This window comes from Geospiza fortis, unplaced genomic scaffold (genome assembly GCF_000277835.1).
Source record: "Geospiza fortis unplaced genomic scaffold, GeoFor_1.0 scaffold201, whole genome shotgun sequence".
Lineage (NCBI taxonomy): Eukaryota > Metazoa > Chordata > Aves > Passeriformes > Thraupidae > Geospiza > Geospiza fortis.
Genome location: NW_005054440.1, coordinates 301565 through 323834, shown reverse-complemented (window position 1 = coordinate 323834; position 22270 = coordinate 301565). Strand labels below are relative to the sequence as shown.

The following is a 22270-nucleotide window of genomic DNA, read 5'->3' as shown; positions in this document are numbered from 1 at the left end:
AGCAGGAAGGTAAAATATAATAATTTATTGATCCATTCTTTCCAATTCAACACTTAATTGATGTAACAGTTTCCAAGAAGAATATAAAGCTTGGCTCCCCTCTTATCTCCTCATCTCATCTTACTTAACTCATTGCAACCCAACAGGGAAAGAATGAAGTTGCACATGAGTTTTTCTAGTTGTGAGCTCACAGACAGCAGAGCAGAGACTGAACTTTCATCCTTTCATGAGGCTGTGCCTATGTGCCACGTGTCATCATGTTTGTTTTCTAGTATTGCAAGCTCTAGTGCACTTTCCCTGGTAAGGCCTCTCGACAAGAGAAAGGATAGGGCAAACACAATGATGTGAGGATGTTTAACAGCCAGCTTTCCTCAGCCTCCCACTATGCTGATCATAAGCCCAGCACAAATAATTCCTAAAGTGCCAAAGAATAATTAAACCAAAATACTAAAACCTCTGGAGAGTATAGAAGGAAGGTACTGCACGATAGGTGGTGCCATGTAATTACAGTAGTTTTACATTCCAAAGTATTTCATAAATAAAGTGCAGGTAACTTGCCGGCACACACAGTGATCAGTTAGAACACACTTCACACACACAGGAAATTATTTTGGCTATTTTCTTAAAATGGGGCCAAATTAATCTGAATGTATTACCTACATGCATTTGGCCTCAGACAACAAAATCGTATTTTTCTGTTTGCATTATAGTGAAAAGAAAAATCCCTTTTATTTTTCTTCCTTTGGCAAACTACTAGAGCTGAATAATGAGCAGAATTCAGTCAATTCACTTTCAGGGTTTTGGTTTGGTTTTGATTTTTTTGTGTGAACCATGTTATTTGAAGAAAATTACTTCTTAATTACCTGTGGGATTGCAGTCTCCCAGAAGAATGGTTTCCACTACTCTAACTTTAATTTAGAAACCAAACTCTCTGCATTTCATATCAGAAAGACAGAACATCATTACACCACAGTGCCATGGAGTAAAATCAGCAAAGGCAACAACTGTACAATCAAAGCTGATCAGGAAATGTGGACCACTCATAATGCTTTATTATTGTGTACTTGAGAAACCAGAGTTCTGGACATTCCAGACATTTTATTTCAACATGTTCACACAGCTCTAGCTTCATCTGCCAAATGGCTTAAGAGCTGATTAAAAACTCTTATATTCTAGTTCATTGCTGATTTGTGCCAACTCAATTCATTACAGACAAAACTTGATGGCTGTTTGGTGTTACTGTGAAATACTGTTAAACTCAAAAAGATAACACATTAAGTACACATTTTTGACAGACAAAATAGTTGTGTTTCTGTGTGCCTGCCCCTAACCTCTACCCATGTTTGCCAGAACAAGGCTGACACTATTGATTTCCCATTTCCAGGGGTCTGCCTGCTACAATGTGACAGAAAATCAACATGACACAATTATGTTTAATCAATTGACTTGTTCAGGTGCAGAGTGAATGCTGTTTGCACATTTAGAGACATCCTGAAATGGCTTAGAGGGAAGCAGCTTTGGCTGTTTACTTGATCAATGAGATTTTACTCTATTCTTCTTGGGGCTTACACCATCTGGACAGGATCCTTTACCTAGAGGATAGGGAGAGTAATTGAAACAGTCCATCAGGGAGCCATGGCAGGGTGACCACAATCCAAGGGAACATCACGCTGCGTGGCCTCCATAGAATACAGAAAGCAAAACTGTGGATTGCAACACTGCCAGAAGGTACAAATAAAGGCAGTTATCTGGGAAAGAGGGTTTAGTGAATTAGACCTGTCTTCAGCAGGTTTAGATGCTTAAAAGCTAAGTGAGGTTAAGTATCCCAACATGGCACTTCATCTACCCAGTTTTAGGTGCCTCTCTAGGAGGAAAAGCACCTGGCACTACGGAAGCACTTCCGGTGTTATTTTTTGACCTCATTATCACATGGATGTGGGAGAATTTGCTCCACCAGAGAACCCAGGCCACAACATCCTCCAAGAGAATTACTACCTTAATTACTACCTATTAATTAATTAATTAATTACTACCTATCACTAAAGAAGGGAAAAATCTTTAGCAATCCTAATTCATTTGACAAAACCAAGACACTTATAAAGTATCATATAAGGAAACAGCATGGATCTTTTGCCTTGGACTTGAAACTAAGCTTTTAACTTCATGTAAAAATTAAGAGCTTCTCCTTGGTCCATTGGTCTTGCAGGGATGTAAAATGATCCCTCAAAGAATATATAAATCTTACATGCATGCATACATACATACACACACACAAACAGATTTTATGAATTCCAGATGAATTCTAGAAAAAATAACTTAGTTGAAAGTTATTTTTTTGTCTAAGTTATTAATTTAAACATGAAATATTCATTTTAAAAATACATTATGTTAGTACTCTTTTAATGTAGAGAGTTTTCTAAACTGCTATTCTCTTTTTTATTGAACTTTAGCTTTTATACATGCATTCTTTCAAGAAGTGGACAGAGGCAATCCATTTGATTGAATCTTATCAATAAATATCTAAAACCAGCAAGTGGCTTCATCAACATGATCTCTTTGCACCACACAGACAATTGTATGTTGGCTCTGAACTGGTGAAGCTAAAAGGCACAACAAAGGCACATGTGCGCCTGAGAATGAAAAATATTCCAGGGACAGAAGTGCTCTTGCAACTCCATCCTATCCTCCCTGTTCTGTGTAATTGCTGGAGGAGCCTGTACGAGCTCAAGGTACAATTGTCAGTTCTGAAGATTTACTCTGGCATCAGAAAGGTAGCAAAGGAACAGGAGCTGCATTCACATCTCCTGAATTCACACACTATTTCTGCCTCCTCCTAACCCAAGCAGAATTTGGTATAGCAGCACTTCTACCTCACATTTTCCATAACTGAAGCCAGCTCTCATTGCTTTAGCTCATTGGAAGTCCATATGGGCTTCATTAACACCATCTAGCACTTTATAAATGGCAAAGCCCATGGATGAAAGAATCCATGTCATGTGTTTCAGGGGAATCCACAGCTAACATTTCACCAAGACTCAAAGTGGAAATGTTTCATGACTGAAGATGTCTGGCATCTTGTAACTCTGGTGCAGTGTAGACTTTACACTCAGATGCAGTGTAAACTGTTCTCTCATACATTTAATACATCCCCTATCATATAGCATATATTTAATACTATCCTCATCAATGACATCACAAATAAAATTAAAGACTGGCTCTTAAGCTTAAATACTTGCAGAAGATGGTGCTAGTCATCCTTTTTCTGTTTTCAGAATATATCTCTTGTCCAAGGAGAGAGGGCAGATAGGAAGGGAGTAATACAGCAAATTCTAAAAAGAAAATAAAAATCCATGGACTAAATTGGTCACTTCATCTTTAACATAAGGTATTAAAGGATGAAGTTCCATGTATTTATTTTCTGGTTGAAAGTTTGAGAAAAATGAGTTCTACATTGTTTCAAGAATAGGAATTAATTAGTCTTTCTTTAACATTGTCATTATAGTTGTTTGTTTATCATAATGTCTACAGGATGGCAGTGAAACCATAAAAACACAGTATACATAGCTTCAGAAGCAGATATCTATTTATATATGCAACTTCTCATAGGAGATGTACACATACCTCATGATCCTCCACTACACCTCAAATAACACAGGAGGCAGAGTAACTTCTTGATATCAGTAAAAAATATCCAAGCTGATATATCCATCCAATGGAGCTTCACTTTTGCTAAAAAGTGTATTCAGCTACAGGCTTTCATCTTATCCCATCTCTCTTTAAAAAAAAAAAAACTTTCTTCAAGTATTCTACTGGGTTTGGCCCCGCTGCCCAAAAAGTGTAACATACATCCTCTCTCTTAGAATAAATCAGGCAGATAAGGAACAGCAACACAGGGAAGTTTCAGAAGAACATGGGAGCAGGTCAAACAGACACAATACCTGGTGTAGGGTAGAGGGGCTAAGTGACTTGGAATTGTAAACACCCTACAGGTGAAAAGAGCTTCTAAGTGAAAGATTCAGGGTTGTTTTATTTATTTTATCATAGAATCACAGAATGGTGTAGTTTGGCCTGGAAGAGACCTTAATGACCACCTATCTCCAATCTGTCTGCCATAAGCAGGGTCATCTTCCACTAGACTAGGTTGCTCAGAGTCCCCTGTCCTTGAACACTTTCAGGGATGGGACATCCATGACTTCTCCAGACAGCCTGTTCCAGTGTGGCACCACCCTCATTTTAAAACATCTGAGTGAAGATGGGTATAAGATGAACAGCTGGAGATGTTTCCTCATTAAAACATAAATATTCAAGAAAGTATGGCCTAGGGGAGGCAGGTTTATGTAGACTTTAGAGGAGTAAGCTTTAAAGCTGTATTTTGAAACTACATTGTTGCTACGAGTTGGAATATATTTTAATACAAAAAACTGACAAAAAGCCAAGTTTTCTCTTGCTGAAGTTTTTTTAAACATGTTTTGAGCTCATGGACTTTGAATTCAAAACTGTTTAGCAACACTTGAATTTCCTTCACTAAGGGGTATGACAGAGGCATTAATCCATGACTACTGACTCTAAGTTGCACAAGTGCATCTGATTTTACTAAAAAAATCAAAGTTAACAGGAATTGAACCTTGGGATGAGTAAAATACACAAGAATCGAAATGCAATAGTGGTGGAGATTGTTCTGCACAAATCTTCAATTCTCTTCAATGTTTTTTTCTCTAGAACTGTATAACCTTTTCAATAAATTCTATGTGGATGGAAATATGTACCCTGAAACCCAAGACCAGATTATTCTTGCACTTCACAGAAACACATCATAATGACAGAGTCAATTTAGAGACAGAAAACAGTAAATTAACAAGTCTGGAAATGTTTCTTTAGCATGTGCCTACCCATATAGATGGTTGCATAAGCGTTGTATTTTGTGTTGGCACAGGTACGGGGACTGGAAACAAAGCAGCTACACAACAGCTACTAGGAGTTTTCATTTTCTGACATACACTTCTGACTGACTTCTGGGGCATAAGACAGGGCACTGAAGAGGTCTCTTTGCTGAGGCAAAGCATGCGTGTGTGCAGACGGGTATAAACTGTGATGCTCTTACCTGCAGAACAGACTGCAATAGGAAAGTCTTATTATAAATAGTCCAAATTTCAGGTTCTAAAGAAAGCCCCCAGCTTTCTTATCAAGAATTAATACTAGGCTGAATTTACAGGCATGGATGGTTAATGTTACGTTGGTCTTGAAATACTTCAATGTAACTCCTTTCATAGCCAATGAAGAGGAGACTGATGTTTGAGTGATCAGACCTGGTGTAAAACATGTTTGTCCTGCATAACATTCCCTCTGTCTTTCTTTTTAAAAAGCGCTTCTGTTTTCAAGATCAAGACTTTTGGAAAGCCCATTGAGACCCAAGAGATCACCAGCTATGTGGTTGTTATGGCTTTTTTTCCCCTGGCAACTTCAGGTACTATTGGCTTTCTGGTTTTGTTCCTTTAATGGGAGGCTGAAAAATTCTAAGTATGCAGTGAAGTTTCCAATGCAAAGAAAGCATGACATTTGTTTCAAAGTTCTAAGTCTTTCCACAGATGAGTTTCAAAAGAAAAGCAATTCTACAAAGTGACTATTTCTTCTCAAAGCTTTTTGTTTGTTTGTTTTCTTGGAGAATAGTGTGTTGAGACCTGCAGCATTTCTTTGGTGCATCTGTTCTCTTTCATATTAACAACAATTTCCAGTCTTGAAAAAAAATTTTTAAAAGACATCCGAAAGAGATCTCTAATATATTGTGGACAGGACTTTGGTCTAATTCATGGTGCCTCAGGAAAGTTCAATTTGTAGTTTATAAAATTATAAAATCACAGAATGCTAAGAGTTGGAGGGAACCTTAAAGATCATCTAGTTGCAAACCCCCATGCCATGGGCAGGGATACGTCTCATTAGACCAGGTTGCTGAAGGCCTTGTCCAAACTGGCTTGAACACAGCCAAGGTTGGGACATCAACCTCCTTGGGCAACCTGAGCTCCAGTACCTCACCAGATTCAAAGGAAATATTTTTTTTCCTAATATCCAACCTAATTTCATGTCTTTCAATTTGTACCAATTACTCCTTGTCCTAGCACTATAGCTCCTGATGAAGAGCCCCTCTCTGCCTTCCCTGTAGGCTCCTTCAGATACTGGAAGATTGTTATGAGGTCTCCACACAACCTTCTCTTCTCCAGGTTCAACAGCCACAACTTTCTCAGTCTGTCTTCATAGAGAAGGTGCTCCAGTCCCCTAAATCCTAATCCCTACACAGCTAATCCCTTCTTACTGGTTGAAAGGTTTCCTATAATGACATGAAACAATTTCAAAAACAGTGATGGAAGGAGGAGTAAAGAAGACATGAGGTATCAACTGTCTGCATAAGATTTTCTAAAACTACAGTTTTAATGTTTTTTGAAAAGATAGTGGCATGCTTAAGCTTACAACTCAAAATCCATCCAATTTTAAAAATTATATGTACAAATTATACCATGTACAAACCTCACAGACACTGCTTACAAATTTAAACAAGTATTCACTCTGGTATCAAAATGTACAATAGAAAAAGCTTGTTATTCAAGTAAGTTACTTGGAAAATCTAGAATAAAGAAGTAGCTCCTCTACTACTGCCTAAAAATGAAGAAAACAGGTGATTTCATGCTTAAGAGTAGACTCCTAAAATTAATTAATGCAGTTCAAAAATTGTATTTGTGAGAATATTAACAAAAGTAATGACTGTTAAATAATAGGTGCAACACAAAAATCCAACCAGAGCCATTTGCCCTACCGAATCAGACTTAGTGTTAAGCATCACATATCCCAATTCACAAAGCCAATGTTAACAGATGCTGAAGTATTAACAATCTTTAATGTCATCCATAGTTTGAATAGGTTGAACCCAATGCATTTACTTAAAAAAAAATTCATTCCTTAAGCAGGTTCATTTTCTTTTGGTTTTAACTCTTTTCTAGTTGTTTTTTTTTCTTATGTATATGATTAAAGGAAAGAAAATCACACAGCAAAAGTAGTATGTTTTTGGCTTGTTTCATTGTCTTGGTTTTTTTTTTTAATACAAATTGCATAAGAATTATATTCCTCCTCTAAGAATGAATTTGACAGGTAGGTTTCAAGAGTGCTTTGTTGTCCCTGAGACTGGTATTTATATAATCTAATTTCAGACACCCAGCTCATATAATTTACATCATTCTCTCAGAGTTCTTACTAAATAAACCTCAGGAAGTAAGCAATTCACATACCCTAAATAAGAACATGCCTATGTGCATAAGGGAGATGCTGAAATTACTCTCTTAAGTGTTACATTATTTTTAGTTTTCTGCTTTCACCCATTTCCCCAGCTATTAAAATTAGCTCTATTAGTTCCAGAGTTTCTTAATTTTGAAGACTTAAGCAACACATACAACACAGACATTCTTCCTCTCTACCTCTCCTTCCATTACTAGAGATATCTTATTTAAATGGTTTACTAGGTATTTCAAAGATATCTTAACGAATCACCAGAAATTGACAGAATCAGGGAAGTCAGACATAAAAAGAATAATTACACAAACATAATGTGAGACCTTCCTTTCAAACTACTAAATTCCTAGCAGGAACTTTTATTTTGAAGGAGATCCTGCATGAGCAAGATAGCAGGAATTGGGTCAGGAAAGGAGAGGGAGTGCACCAGGCTCCTGCCAGTGAAGCACAAGAGGCTGGAAGAACAGTACAGCTGTCCTTTACAATATCAGAAAATGCTGGTTGAGGGCAAGTCAGATCTAGGTCTAAGTTTCTACAATAACCAGTTCTTTGCTTACACTGACAGCTGCAACATATCACCTCTTAGTTTCTTCTCTGAATGTGACACAAGAAATAATCTTGTTCAACAGAGCAATTGAATTTTGCAGAATTCCTCTAGTGTGCCCTAAAATGTCACAGTTCACTATAGTACTGTGCAATGTGAAGATGTTGCTGCCTTTTATGTTATACAGAAACCTTTCAAAAATGCCTGATTTACCCTTTTCCATTCCAGAAAGCTTTCAAAACCCAAGTGGATAAAGTTTAGAGCAGCTTGATCTCATCCCATAGCTGGTCTTTGAGCAGGACCTTTGATTAGAGAGCTTGTGAGCATCCTCACAACAACAAATAATCCTCTGATCAGGTTAAATAACATTCAAACCCAAGTATTTTTAAAAAAGCAATATGTGGCCCTGGACTACCTGATAAGGAAGCATAACTCTATAATAAACATCTAAATACTAGGATTTGAGTTTAAATCCAAATTACAAAATACCCAATAATTATTAACTCAAAGATTTTCCTTAAAGCCAAGTTAACAGTTCTGCCTGATTCACAAAGTACCTGTACTATAACACAACTACAATATTTAAGCTTGTAGAAGTGAGTAGTTTCAATACACACAGTGAAAAAAATCTACTGAAGAGATTTCTATATACAACTTTTAATGAAAACTCAGAGAAAGAGCATGACCTAGCAGCAAGACTTTTTGGTTTTTCTTTGTTGTACAGCATTGGATTTACATGCAGCATTATTAAATGCTAACCTATCTAGACAATAACATATCTAAGATATAAGCATCATTCAAATTAAGTCCATTTTCACTAAGGCAATGAGTCAAAATTCCCCATTAAAAACTTGAATACAAAAATATGTGTTTTAACAAACAAGCAACAGACACACACATTATATATTATCTGATTAAAACATTATGCAATAGAAATTCCAAGTTTACGTTACAAAATAAAATGAGGTAACAGGTACAAGCCATGGTTGACAGGAAATTGAAAAGTTTCGAAGTTTGTCCCAGAAGAATCCTCTCATATTTCCTTTCTGAAAATGTATTTTATCAGCTTCTTAAGGTGTCAAAAATGTAATAAAGCTTGTTATAAGCAAACGTATTCTCTTCAAGAGTGAAAGAGCAAATTCAACAGTTATCAAAAAGCAGCATTTGCAAAGTTCACCAAATAGACTATTCAGCCTTGAAATATAATTCAGATATTAAAACTGAATAGTTTTAATAAAAGTTTAATCCTCATGGTGCATAGCAGACAATTATTGGTCATGTGAAAACTTTAAATGTCAGTCACATCTGTAGTGGTCAAAATTTTTTAGCAACTTTTTTTCTCTCCAAACCCCACTTTATAATCAACAGTTTTCAGTTGGAGAAAAAGACCAAAAAATCACAACTTGAAGAATGTGGAAAATATTTTTAAACAGGAAATATATCTGAGGAAACTAAATTTTACTTAAGAACTATGTATACAGAACAAAAATAGAAATATGTATATAGAACAAAAATAAGTATATTTTTTGTCTTGATTTAAATGTTAGATTTGATTACCTAGATTCTGCTAGAAAAAAAGTCTTCTTGGACTAGCTATTGTTCAGAAAAGGACTGATAAATGTCATGGACAAGACTATTCTGATGCCATTCCTTAAGCTACATTTCACCTCATTTGTTCTGGCAACATTTAACCATGACAGCAGTGCTCAGTGTGTAGAATATTATACTATGTGTGAGTTCACAGTAATATTACTTCATTGTTCAACATTAACCATCATACATAGCTTAAAGAAGGCAAGATATTTAATTACAAGAGTTTATCTTTGGTGCAAGACTTGTAACTGTTTAGTACACTTATCACTCAAGCGGTTGATCTGAATTACACCGCTTGTGAAGAGCATTAGGGCTTTCCAGATGAGAATTAAACTGAAGCAACTAGACTTCAGCAATGTAATGTTCAAGGGGTATTAATGGAATTTTAGACATATTCTGGAGAATGTAAATTTCAATTCTTACAACTATTTACTGAAATAATAAGACATTTGAGTTCTAGTAAAACTCTAGTAACTCGAGTAATGCTGATTTTTGGGGTCAGAAAATAACTATAAATATAAAAGTAGTCCATACTCATGCAGCTGAAATAAAAGATCTCAGCTACTTACGCTAAGACCTAAAGAGCAGGAAAAAACATATCTGGCCAGAAAAGACATGTTATAACAAAATCCAACTGAACATTTTTCAGGTGTGCAGATTGAAAATGACAAGCAGTAGGATATAAACTAAAGCATGACCTTCACACCTGTAACTGCTGACCTTTTCTACTCCTGTCAGATCTCCAATTCATATAAGGACCTGAAACCCCTTACTTGAATCCCTGTTTTGACAGTGGCCTCTTTCAAACCTTTTCTTCTCCCCTCCTCCGCCACAGACACACCTGGTTCTGCTGTGCTTGACAACCTTCTTGGCAGCCACAGCTCTCACCTGGCCAGCCATCGCTGCCATATAGAGCTGCTCACATCAACTTAGCTGCCCATGAAGCTCCAGCACTTGCCCCATGACTGCATGGGCTCCTTCTGTGCCTTCCCACACCTGCTTCCATGTGCTCCAACACACACTGAGGACCACACCTTTTCATTCTTCACACAATAAGTACCTAGCGTTAATGCCAGAGCATAATGGAGCATTCCCATTTATTGAATAAATGAACTTGCTATGGTAGTGTTATTTCAGAGCAGTGTAAACCAGCTTGGGTGACTCTCACATGCCCTACAGCTAAACTCACTGCAGGGAAGTCCACAATGCCTTTTCTTGTGAAAAGCACCTAGAGACTGATCAGCAGTTTCTGGACTAAAGGCAAATCAGTGAAAAGAAATGCCACAAACAAGACAACACTCAAATACCCTTGCAGCATTACCTTCCTCACCCAGAAGTGCTGACTAAACTTTACCTTTGCTGAAATGTAGAATGCAGAAGGAAAAGGCCCAGGATCAGCAGAAGTTACCAGAGTGCACAAGGAAAGGGCTCAGTTCAGCAGTCTTCTCCATCACACACAGAGTGCCACATACACACCACATCATCAGAAAGGCAGGCAACAAGCGAAAGCACAGTTCTTTCCTGACATATGAGAAGCCCAGGGAGTCTCCAATAATTGGGACGTAAGGTTTTAATTTTTTTTTTCCTTGTAAGTCAGGGCAAGCAGACTGCCTGCGGAGAGCACCCTTCTAGACAGCACAAGCAGCTAGGTGTATCTACCTAGTTGCTAAATTATTATTATGAAAACCCTCTACAAAACCATGCCCATTTAACCAGGATTAACACAATCCTGGAGGCTTCACCTTCCATCTCCTTTGTGCATGTGTTTCATGCATATTTATTTATTTATAATAAATAAATAATAATTATTTATTTATAACAAAATTCTTACCTATTCCAAAAATTTAATTTATTTCAAAGAGGTATATAAACTTGGGTTTTCTTCAGTAATAATTCATTGACAAACTTGAAGCTACCATTAGCAGGACAAAACACTGGTCTTTTGAGAATGAACAAGAAGTAAATCTCAAAATGCAGAATTATTGTTGGAAGATTAATTCTAGCTACTGATATCTAACAGGACAAAAACCTAAAACTAGGCACTCACACTGCATACATTAAGTAGATAGAAAAATGCAATGCATGTAAAAGTTTTGTAAACTCTATTCTATATCATTAAAAATGACAACAGAATTTCAAAAGTGTCTTCAGTAATGCTCAATGGAGACCAAACTTAGCTACTACATTGGCATACCAGAAAACATATTTACATATGCAGAACCAGAGGGGACATCTTCAAACTACCATTTTTTTAAAAGAACAAACCACACTATTCATGTGCGGGCTTTATCACAACGCCTTTTCACAAAAATATTGATAGAAAATTTTGATACTCAAACAGTTTAAACAAACTTGTTACAGAGCACTGACAGATCTGCAACATTTGTAATACTCCTTCACCATGCACATAACATTCTCACAATGCACCATTTCTTCTGAAACATATAATACATGCACTGGTGACAGTATAAAAATAAAAAAATAGTGTAAGAGGGTTTTTCTCATTTGAAAAATGCAATTTTTTTTTTCAGATTAACAGTATTATTCTCTTACAAAAACTGACATGTTCTGCACAATTTTGGTTTCACTTGTGCTCACTTTGAATTGCATAACATATCTGAAGTATTAATATTCCCCAAAATTTGATCAAGAGCTCTTAAACTCTACTTAGGCTGAATTACACAACGCTTAAAAAATAAATCTAGTATTTCTAGATGTGTTCTAACTTTATTAAGTGTTTCACTTACTCTCCATGGTCCCAATAAATTACGTGTTTTATTGAGAGCAACTCCTTTACAATTACTTCTAACAGGCAAGATATATCCATTGTAACTTGTCACTTGCATAATTAAATAAAAAGTCCTACCTTTCTCAAAGAACAGAGCACAGCATTCCTAGTGCAAAAAACAAGAATTCAGTCTGAAGCAGAGCTACACTTCTCTTGTATTTTGAAAAAAAGTTGAAAAATTTTACAACTGTCAGAGAACTGTGCAATTAAAGCCTGCTTTAAACATCATAATCCAAAAATGCTGTAAGAGTCCCTTTTGTTCCAAGAACTTGTCAATGAAAGGTTGACACTGAATCCCATCAGCCACTCAAAGAATGTGTACAAAAATAATTTAATTGGAATATTCTATGAAGCAGGTAATTTTACTAAGAGCTCAGACATTGACATATTGATTCCTGTTAAAGGGACACCTACACTAACCAGTGTTCAAGGGCTGATTAAACTATAATGTTCCCCCAAATCTTATTCCAAGAGATTTTTCTCATATTTCTTTTAAATTAGAAAAAATATTACAAATCCAAAAGTGAGTCCATTTTTGGGGTGAGAGGTGGGTTTGCATGTTTCTCCAAACAACATGGGAGAAGGTCCCTTTAACAAGGAAGGAGATAGGTATCACTTAATCAGGATGTGGGAATGGAATCTGTACCTATGGGTAAATGGCAATGCGTTCTGTGTTGGTTCAGCCCTTGGTTCTGAGTTCTGCGTCACTTCTGGCATCGCTCGCTCGTCATCTGTCCCGTTAATGCTCTCCGGAGTTAAAGGAGACTGAATATCCCCTCCAGCTGATTCCTTAAGGGATAAAAACAACATATTGAAATTACAAACAGACCTGTCCAGAAAGGTTATGTACATAAAAGCACTAACATTCATTCTTAAACAATACACAAATTTTAGTTAGTATTAATACAGTGTTCAGATTTCCAGCATCCTTCATGGTCCCATTTCATCATGTGTATTTAATACAGAAGTATATTACCAAAAGATTCACATTATCTTATACAAAACACAAGTGGCATATGAATTCTTTGCAAGATCCAACCTTTCACTTATTACAGACCTCTCTCTTACCTGGAATTACACTCCACCCTCATTCTGATACACAGTGGGTGATTCTTGACACTTGGAATTCTTGTCTCATACTTTACATTCTAATGCAGTGAAACAAACAATTGTGGTATTTGTTTCAAAATCTAGCTTTTGTGCTGTTTATTAACCAAAGTGAACAGTGGGAGGGCCATTTGTAGTGTGTTCCCAGTTTCACCTATGAGCCATCTGTAAAGAACACTTGGTAAAGAACACTTTGTCACCAAAGTACAGGCAAAAATTTTCATAGGCATGTTAGCCTGGCCTAGGTCTTGCTGGTCATGCTATTATCTGGGAAGTAGAATACTCCAGCTACAGCCAGGTGTACACATAGCTATGGCTATGCAATTGAACACCTGGAGAACTTAATGGTTGCCTCCCAGCAGAAGGCACTGCTGTGGTTTTCATTACCTTTCATCACGCCAGCATGTACATTTGTGTGTACATTTAAGTATGAAAAAGAAGAGAGTTGATAATACAAAGAAGCAAAAAAATTATTCTATACAAATGGCATGGTTTTGTCTCCTCCTCCTCCTCCTATTATTATTGTTATTATTATCATCATCCAATAGGATAGAACAGTTTCCATTGGCAATAAATGAAAGAGTTTCTGGATCTAAACGTTTTTCTTCTATTTTTTCTTCTTCTCAACCTACATTATGTATTATAAAAATTTACATACCACAGTTTAAAATATCTGAATAGCTTGTATCTTTAAGATAAAATTCCTGCAACACTACTACTAGATACATGAAATCAGAGTCTACTTATTAAAATGTTTTAAATGTGAGTACAAAAAAATTATTTCAATAGAAGGAAAATAATTACAATTTCCATCTAGGCTTTTTTTTCATTAAAGTACTTCCATAGACTTCTAATAAGAATGAAATTCAAGTAACAAAAATTAAGGCAGAAAAACATCCCAGTCTATGTAATAGCTAAAGGTTTGTGGCCTGCAAATTCATGAACAAAAGAAACATCAGTTTTTAATGTGTTTCTCCTTCACAAAAAGTACAGGTTTATCAGTGCTTTCACACATTCACAACTACCCCTGCCTGATAAGTAATTTATTTGCAGATAACTCTAATGAAGCTGATTATGAACAAAGCACCAAATATAATAGAAAAAGCCACTTACATTGAAAAGATTTTTGACAAATGTTTACAAATAATATTTTCCCACTTTATATTAATTAGAGGAGTAAAAGTATTTTAGAAACATTTTGTGAGATGTGCATCTGTAATTAAGTTTTTATTGCATACCATCATAACTTCACATATCCACTCCAGATTTTACAAAATTTGGCATGACATTGTGATATTTAGTAATTAAATTAAACATAATAGTGGGGTATTCATCAAAAGACATCTTATATTTCAACATCTTATAAAAACCCCACAGAAGGGAGGGTTGCATCTCTTCTGCACTTACAGAAGAGTCCTTAAAGTAAAACAAGTAGACATTACAGCACAAATCAAACCACCTTTTAGTGATAACAATAAGGGACAGAAAAAATAGAAGCTAGTGGTTCTAAAATAATGAACAAAAAACCCCATATCCAGCATGTTTAGATATTGAGTATTATACTGTTGTCTCAGTAAAGATTTCATACACCTTCTTGGCTCAGCTATTCTTCATAGGGCTTCTCTGCACTGGCTGGCAGTGGCATAAGCCTACCAGCTACTGCCACCCAGACATGTATGAAACATTTGTTGTAGTATTTGTTGCAAAAATTCATATAACATCCCGGACCTTTTTTCACAAGCTCTAAGTGAATTTTGTATGTCTACAGAGAAAAAGACATAATAATAATGGATATTATTAGAATCACAGACAAGACTGTGATTTTAAATAATTTACCCACCCCCCAATTTCAGAAACCAAAAAAGGTCTTAATCTGAAATGACTAGGGTCAAAAAAAACCTATCAGAGCACAGTCATGCTTAGAAGAAAAGGACTGAGGTTCAGATGCCAACTGATTGGGGTGAAACCTCTCAAGACTGACGGGGTGCAACTGCAAACTCTACAAGCTGCTCTATTTTGTTCTGCACTTAAATCTAATTAAGGTTATTTTGAAGTAAAAGAAAGGGGTGCAGGTAGGTAGACACAATTGTCAGGGTATTGCTTCATGCAGCTCAGTGAACTCCAGATCTAAGTGTAAGTGTATGGGGAAGCTAGTAACTGAGAAATTGGTGGTTTGCCAATTGCAAGATCCATGAGTTTTATGACAAAAGCAAAATGATTTCCCGTATTACAAGATGGATCTGGGAAATAGGAGGTGGCAAAGCAGGGGACCCAGTTTTTATGTAAACATGGTAAGAGGACTGCAAGTTTTTATTACCTAAGGCTCAGTTAAATGGACACCAGATGGTATAGCTATGTGCATAGGTGGTCTTAGAAGTCCCGAAATAGACAACGTCTTTCTAGACCAAAGCCTCCAGACATACCAGATATAGCTAAATTGTGTACTATTATATTAATCTGTCTTCATACAGACGGCTTTAAAGTACAGGTTCTCTGACACAGAAACAATATGCTACTCTTCACCTCAAGAAAGCCCAGGGTACTCAATGGGACTTACATATAAAAAACCAGCACCTCTCTTCTAATTTGGTGGTCCAGGCCACTGTCTTTCTCTGAACAAGTAAAGTTCTCTTTATAGTTAAGGTAAATGGTGATTTTATCTATTATCTGATATTCTGCAAAATTAAAGTAAAGCCTGCTGCTAGGCAGGCAGAGAACAGGGGGTATTAAAGAAACAGGGAGAATGAAGAGTTTAAAATTAGCACCAGCATTGCTTAGGGAACAAGGCACTCCTGCTATAAAGTAACTGTGAATTAGGCTGTGTATGGTTTTCTTTCTACCATGTGTTTCCCACACACTAAAAAAAAAAATCCAAAGAACATATTCTATCAAATGAAACAAAATATTAAAAAAATGCACGGAACTTCTACTTCCTGGCCATTGAGGCCCTTTATAGGAGCAACACTTTGCTAAAGCACATAACACCTGATAGAATCAACCTAATTTCAGTGGACTTAAGGCAAAATTGCTCTGAAGTTTTAATATGGCTAGAGTCTGCTAAATATTTGAACTACAAATGCATACCAAATTTCTGAGGTATTTCTGCTGTTATCTCTTGATTTCTATTTCTCTGCAGTTTCCCAAGTTTTTGCATGGCATTCAGAATTGAAACTCACACATAGCAGAGATATTTTCAGGCTTGCATCTAACAATAGTGAACAGCAAATGTCTTGTGCAGTGTTTCGTTACATTAGTTGTAGAGATATTTCATAAAGATTCAATCTGTAAGGGCATACTGAAGCAGAAAAGTGTGCTTTTACTCTTTCAGAATTCTGTAGTAGAGAGGGTGGGAAAGGTACCATATCCAGTACTTGCAGTAACTGATAAATAATAAGGACATTTTTTAAAGCTGTACCAAGAGAAATAAAACATTCTAGTTAAGTTTGATGTTTATATTTTCCAGTTTTGATATGCAGTATTTTCCTACTTATTACTAATTTAACACAGAAAGATATCTGCATGTCCAAGACTGCACAGGGACTGATCCTTTTAGATACCTGAGTTATCATTACAGAGCTCATAAACCTCTCGGCATCCTTCCTGCCAATGCCACCAAAGCTCCACTGAAAAAGCCAGGTTCCTGCAAGATATTTACTGACCATTAAAAATATCTCCTTCCTCTTACACTCTCACCCTCTGCAATGGATCACTATGCAAAAGGGGAAGAAGAGCTAGAACATGATTCAGAAAGACAAAAATTCAATTGTTTGCCTTGCAGCCACCTTTTAGCAGATGATGAAAATGAGAGCAGGTGCTCTTTCAAATGTCTCCATGGTCCCAGCTTTCCTCCCTAGTACCAAGCACCCATACTCCTCCCAGTCATAAATCTGATTGAATGAGCCCAGTACCACAGAACTGCTGGAGTTTGTCATGATGCCATTGCTTCTTATCTGTTCTAAACTCTGAAATTCTTGATTTTATTCCCTTATCTCTACAGAACTAGCATGTGAAAACTACTATGCTCATGTGTCAGCACTTGCAGTAACTGTATAACTCAGAATAATATACTAGCTTATCAACACAGTGAAAAGCAAAGAGAAGAAAAGTAAGGCCTGAATAGGAAATTATTCTTAAGTGTGCCATAATGAAATTGCAGCCCACAATAGGCATTATAGAATCACTCAGAGTAACATTTCTGTAACTGCCTACAGCATAAAATGTTAGGTTTCAACTGTAAAAAGAACTCCGTTCAGGAAAATGAACAACATTAATAGCTCACTCAGTTTAAGAGAAAGCTTTAACCCTGATGAGTTGCAAGACAAAAGCATCTTATCTCTGAGTGAACAGCTCAAATTTACGATCAAACCATGTAATAAGTCATTTCATGTGACAGTGTCAGATTTAACTTCTGAGTCCAAAATATTAATCAAGGAGTCAAAAGAGAAGAATAATCATTTTTTTGCTTATAACATCAAGTAACTAGAGGCCTGGGTGAAGCCCTTCACTGTTTCTAAAGTCAAATATGTATTTTTGATAAGTGTATAATATTGAAATACATACTTCCATTGTCTCTGTGGAATTTATCAAAAATTTAGAGATAGTAAAGTAAACTTATAGAAATCCCTGCCTTATTTTTCTTCCATTTCATTGGAGTAAGCAGTTTCCCCTTAACAGCAAAAGCCAGCCTAGCATTTGGGCAAAATGCTTACAGGAAAAACAACATGATGCTTGTTCATGGTATATGTTCAGATTTCCACTGACTTCTCTTGGTAGGACACCAGATGTAGCTTTCTGGTAGCCATAAAACTATTTGTGCAGCACACTGCAAACTGCCTGCCATTCTTACTCCATCAAAGAGCAGGAGACTATTACAGTAAAAAGCGCTGAAGATAGACTGATTCAATGAAAAGACTCCCCAGAAAAAGGGTTCCATCTACTCAACTCAGGAATCCCTGCTGTAGTTTTAAAGCTGTTGCATTCTCCAAGAGAAGGAATTGTATTTGTCTTCACAACTGCTTAAAACAAAGTAAATAGCGAACTGAGTCAAAAATCTTGGGCAGGGGGATTACAGGAGAGATGGGGTATAAAAGCCTCAAGAAGTTTCTTTTTTCAAAGCAGATTCTAAGTATTCATAATCAATTATAGCAATAACTAATATAAATATGAATATAGTAACTGACTCTCTGTGCCTAGATTAACTCAGTTAGTGTTTTGAGATACCTTTTATAAACTCTTAATGTACATCACAGCTTACTGTAACAAAACTCCAGAACCAGCCTGTGAATCTATCATCTTCCTTCAATGCATCTCACAAGAGAAAACTACAAAGTAGGAAGTAAGTAAAAATGGTTTGCTGTTTCAACCTTTATTTTTGGTGTAATGATTGTTGTATAAAAGTTATTCACAGTGCACCACCTGAAGTTTTGTAGATACAATAGGAAATATTACAAAAAGTGTTTAGTATAGTTCATTTACATTAACATGCTTATTCATTTTCTTGGGAAAGCTGAAATAAAGGAAAAGAAATTAAAAACCCACACAATTTTATGAACAAGTCCCTTTGATTTGCTTGCAGTATATGTTAAATATATTTTTAAGACTTCTTGACACTCTTGCTGACCAATTAGAGGATTCACAGTAACTGAAAAATTGCCCCTTAGTTTTTAATACATATGTTTGTAAGGAACAATAACAGTAAGTAGCACAGACAAGAAGTATGATGCTTGAATCAGGCAATAAGACTCACTTGAGAGGGTGTACTTGTTAGCTCCATCTTTTCATGGGATTTTTCCTTTGCTATTCGCGCAGCTTCTTTGAACTCCTGAAATTTTTCAGCAAACTGAAGGTACATATGTTTAAAGAACAAAAAAAAGAGAGAAAGAGTAGGCGTGAAATAATACATTGCATGCAGAACAGAATGCTGTACTGTGCATTTCACAATGTCAAACTCTGTCAGTAATTTAAAAATTTTTTCTCCTTATTAGATACTCATTTAAATGAGTTACACGGTGACATATCTTTCAGGCACTTAATCTTAATACATATCTTAATACACACTCTTTATATGTCAGGAAAATGACAATGCAATGAAGCATGATCTGCTGCTGGTAGTTTTAAGAAACTCACCTCAGAGATGGCTAATAATAGGGACAAACTGCCTTGCATAGCTGCTTTCAGATTCAGGTTTTACCCTCCTCAAACAACAAATAATCTTCTTCTGAAGCCTAATGTGGTCGCCATGAGCTAGGAAAGCTTTCAATGTACTTTGTTCTTTCACAACTGAAACAATACTGACTTCTTCCCAAATGTTAACTGCATTTATAATTTCAATAGCTAATTAGAGAAGAAACAGTAGAAATACTGTGTTCATCTCTAGAATGTTCATTGACATCAATCAAGTTAAAGAACAAATTCACTGAATTAGAACTGCCTATACTGAACACTAACTCATGAAATTGCATATGGAACTGCCATATTAGGCTTTATTCCTATGCTACATGCACCTCTTCCAGAAAATAGCTAAAGCAGCGATTTATGTATATATTAAATATATGCCCTCTTAAACCTGAAAGATTAAATTAATTTGTTACGAATAGGGCCTGGTTTCTCTGGCTGGAAAGAAAATTGGCTTCACAGTTCTCACCTTGCCACTACACTAATTGCTAGAGTGGCCACAAATTTGTTTTAGTGTCCTACTTCTTTTATACAGACCATTATCTTAATATGATCAGCTTAAGAGTGAAATGATTCTGCAAAAATATCAGAAGCTTCTCCAGCAGCTTCTAAATCTCTTTGGGAGCAGCATATGAAGAAATTGTTTTGCACTCAGTGTATACGCAAGGCACAAAGGCTACCTTTTGTGCGGCACAACCTCACCAATTATTTTCAATCAGAACTTCACTTACTACACAAGACCTAAAAAACTTAGCGTCTTTAAACTTTTTTCTGGCAGGCTACTAGTATCTGAGGACTTTACTTTCTCTCTACTTGTATCCTGTATTTCATTTGTTACATTATTTGAAAGCTTATTTTTCCTGAAAGTTTAACCCAGCATCAAAAAAAGTCTCAGAACAGATGATGAAACAGCTCACCAGAACCAGATAATACCTTTTTAAGACTTACGCCTAAACCTCAAAATCTCACAGGTAACTTCTTATTTAAATTAGTCTTAAGACCAGAGAATTATTAAATGGCAAATATGATTCTGAGGTTTGGAATAAATGGCTGAAGACAAAGGCAGTAATTATGACAGCCACAGAAATGTTTTTAAAAAATCATAGATCAATAGACAGCATTCTAAGAAAGAGCCAAAAAGCCCCATTTGGTGGAGATTTTCACGAATTTTCTAGAATTCTTTGAGACAGTCAGGTGATGAATAATAGCTATCTCTTGATAAAATTCCTGAATAACAAAGATGAGTCGCATGGTATGAAAAAAGTTTTCTGGAAGATCACATTTTTAAGGAATGGATGAAAAATTGTGCATGGAGACTAGATAAGGCTGCTGCCAGTATCCATGGTGGCACTTTCCATTTAGCATATCCTTTAAGCTTTATGGAATAAATCAGGTCAGCTAACTCAAGAAGCTAAGACAGCGTACCCTAAAAGGAGTATTTCTTATACATCAGGATACTATCAAAAGCATAGACATATTCTCAATGAGAAAGTAGTCTCAATTTTTCCTGGAAGTGAGAGGACATTGTGTTTCTCCTACTGCAGCAGCAAGAGGGACTGCTAACAAACTGTGATCCTGTGAATATCCTTCAACACAGGTACCTTTCAAGTATCACCGACATCTGATGGAGGAGTCTTGAGATGAATTTGTGGTCTAACATTGAGAAAAGGCCTAATGAACTATTTAATTAATTTTCTTCTATACTGTTTGTATGTGAAGTTGATTAGAGTGCCATTACTTTTCCACCAGACAGTCTCACTCCACTAATTTCTATTCAGAATAATTGCACAGAAAACAGAAATTGTTGCACCTACCCTAGCAATCAGTTCAGAAGGACAGGGGTGTGTGAAAAAGAAACAAATAGTACAGAAATCAAACATGTATAAGACATGCAGAAAATCATGTGAGACTAAACAGTTTACTTTATCTGCTGGGATTATTTGCATCATTAAACTGTGGAAATTGGTCACAGATCAGAACAACTTCTTTTGTGGCTGCAGTCTGCCTTTTGCTCTCTGGAACTTAGAACACTTACAATCCTAAAGTGCTAGCTGTATCAGAGTGCTCTGGCAAACCTGGCTATGATGCACAGAAGTGGGGTAAGTAATCTGAGGGAGAGACAAAACAAGAAAGAGAATATAGACACGATTTCTCTAAAGTTACAGGGCACATCTAATTCAGGTCTTCTGAATCCCAATCAAACATACCTACCAGCTCCAGTGGCTGAACAGCTTCTAATCTAAAGAAAAGTTTTCTTTCCCCATCAATATGTTTGTTACTTTTAAATACCACAAAAAGTTAATTCTTTAGGAATTTTAGTAGTAGCAACAATTGGCAATTGTAACCCACATGAATACCAGTTTAATAATTAAGATATAATACAACAGGAACAGTATGCTGAAAAAGGCTCATAGATTCACCATAATCTTCAGAAAAGGTCTGTGACTCAGGATTTTTCTTAATAAATTTGTTTATTATCCATAAAACAGCAATCTGAGTTTAAAAAATCCACTCAGAAAAAAAGAAATTAAGAAAAAATGTCTACCATAGCCTTTCAGATTAAATTTTCAACAGCAATATAGAGCTTTATGTCAAAGGAATATTTAAAAGTCCTAGACATCTGTTTGATGGCAATGAAAAGAATGGGATTGAGAGAACTGTAATTAAGAAGGTGATGGAGGGCAAAAGAAGAGTTGAGGATGAAGATTAAAAAAACCCAACATATTTCCACTGGCAAGGATAACCTAGAGCTTGAAGTCAGGCAAACAGAGTGTACACGACTTCAGCAG

At 36.1% G+C, this 22270-nt stretch overlaps 1 protein-coding gene across 1 annotated transcript in view; it reads right to left on the bottom strand.

Moving 5' to 3' along the window:
• The window catches only part of HOMER1 (homer scaffold protein 1), a 64948-nt gene that overhangs the window by 33814 nt on the left and 8864 nt on the right, over nucleotides 1–22270 (bottom strand). The window contains exons 4-5 of the mRNA XM_031062186.1: nucleotides 19054–19146; nucleotides 12847–12989 (exon numbers count right to left, since the gene is read on the bottom strand). Of these exons, the coding sequence (XP_030918046.1) occupies nucleotides 12847–12989; nucleotides 19054–19146 (236 nt within the window). The remainder of the gene's footprint in view (nucleotides 1–12846; nucleotides 12990–19053; nucleotides 19147–22270) is intronic.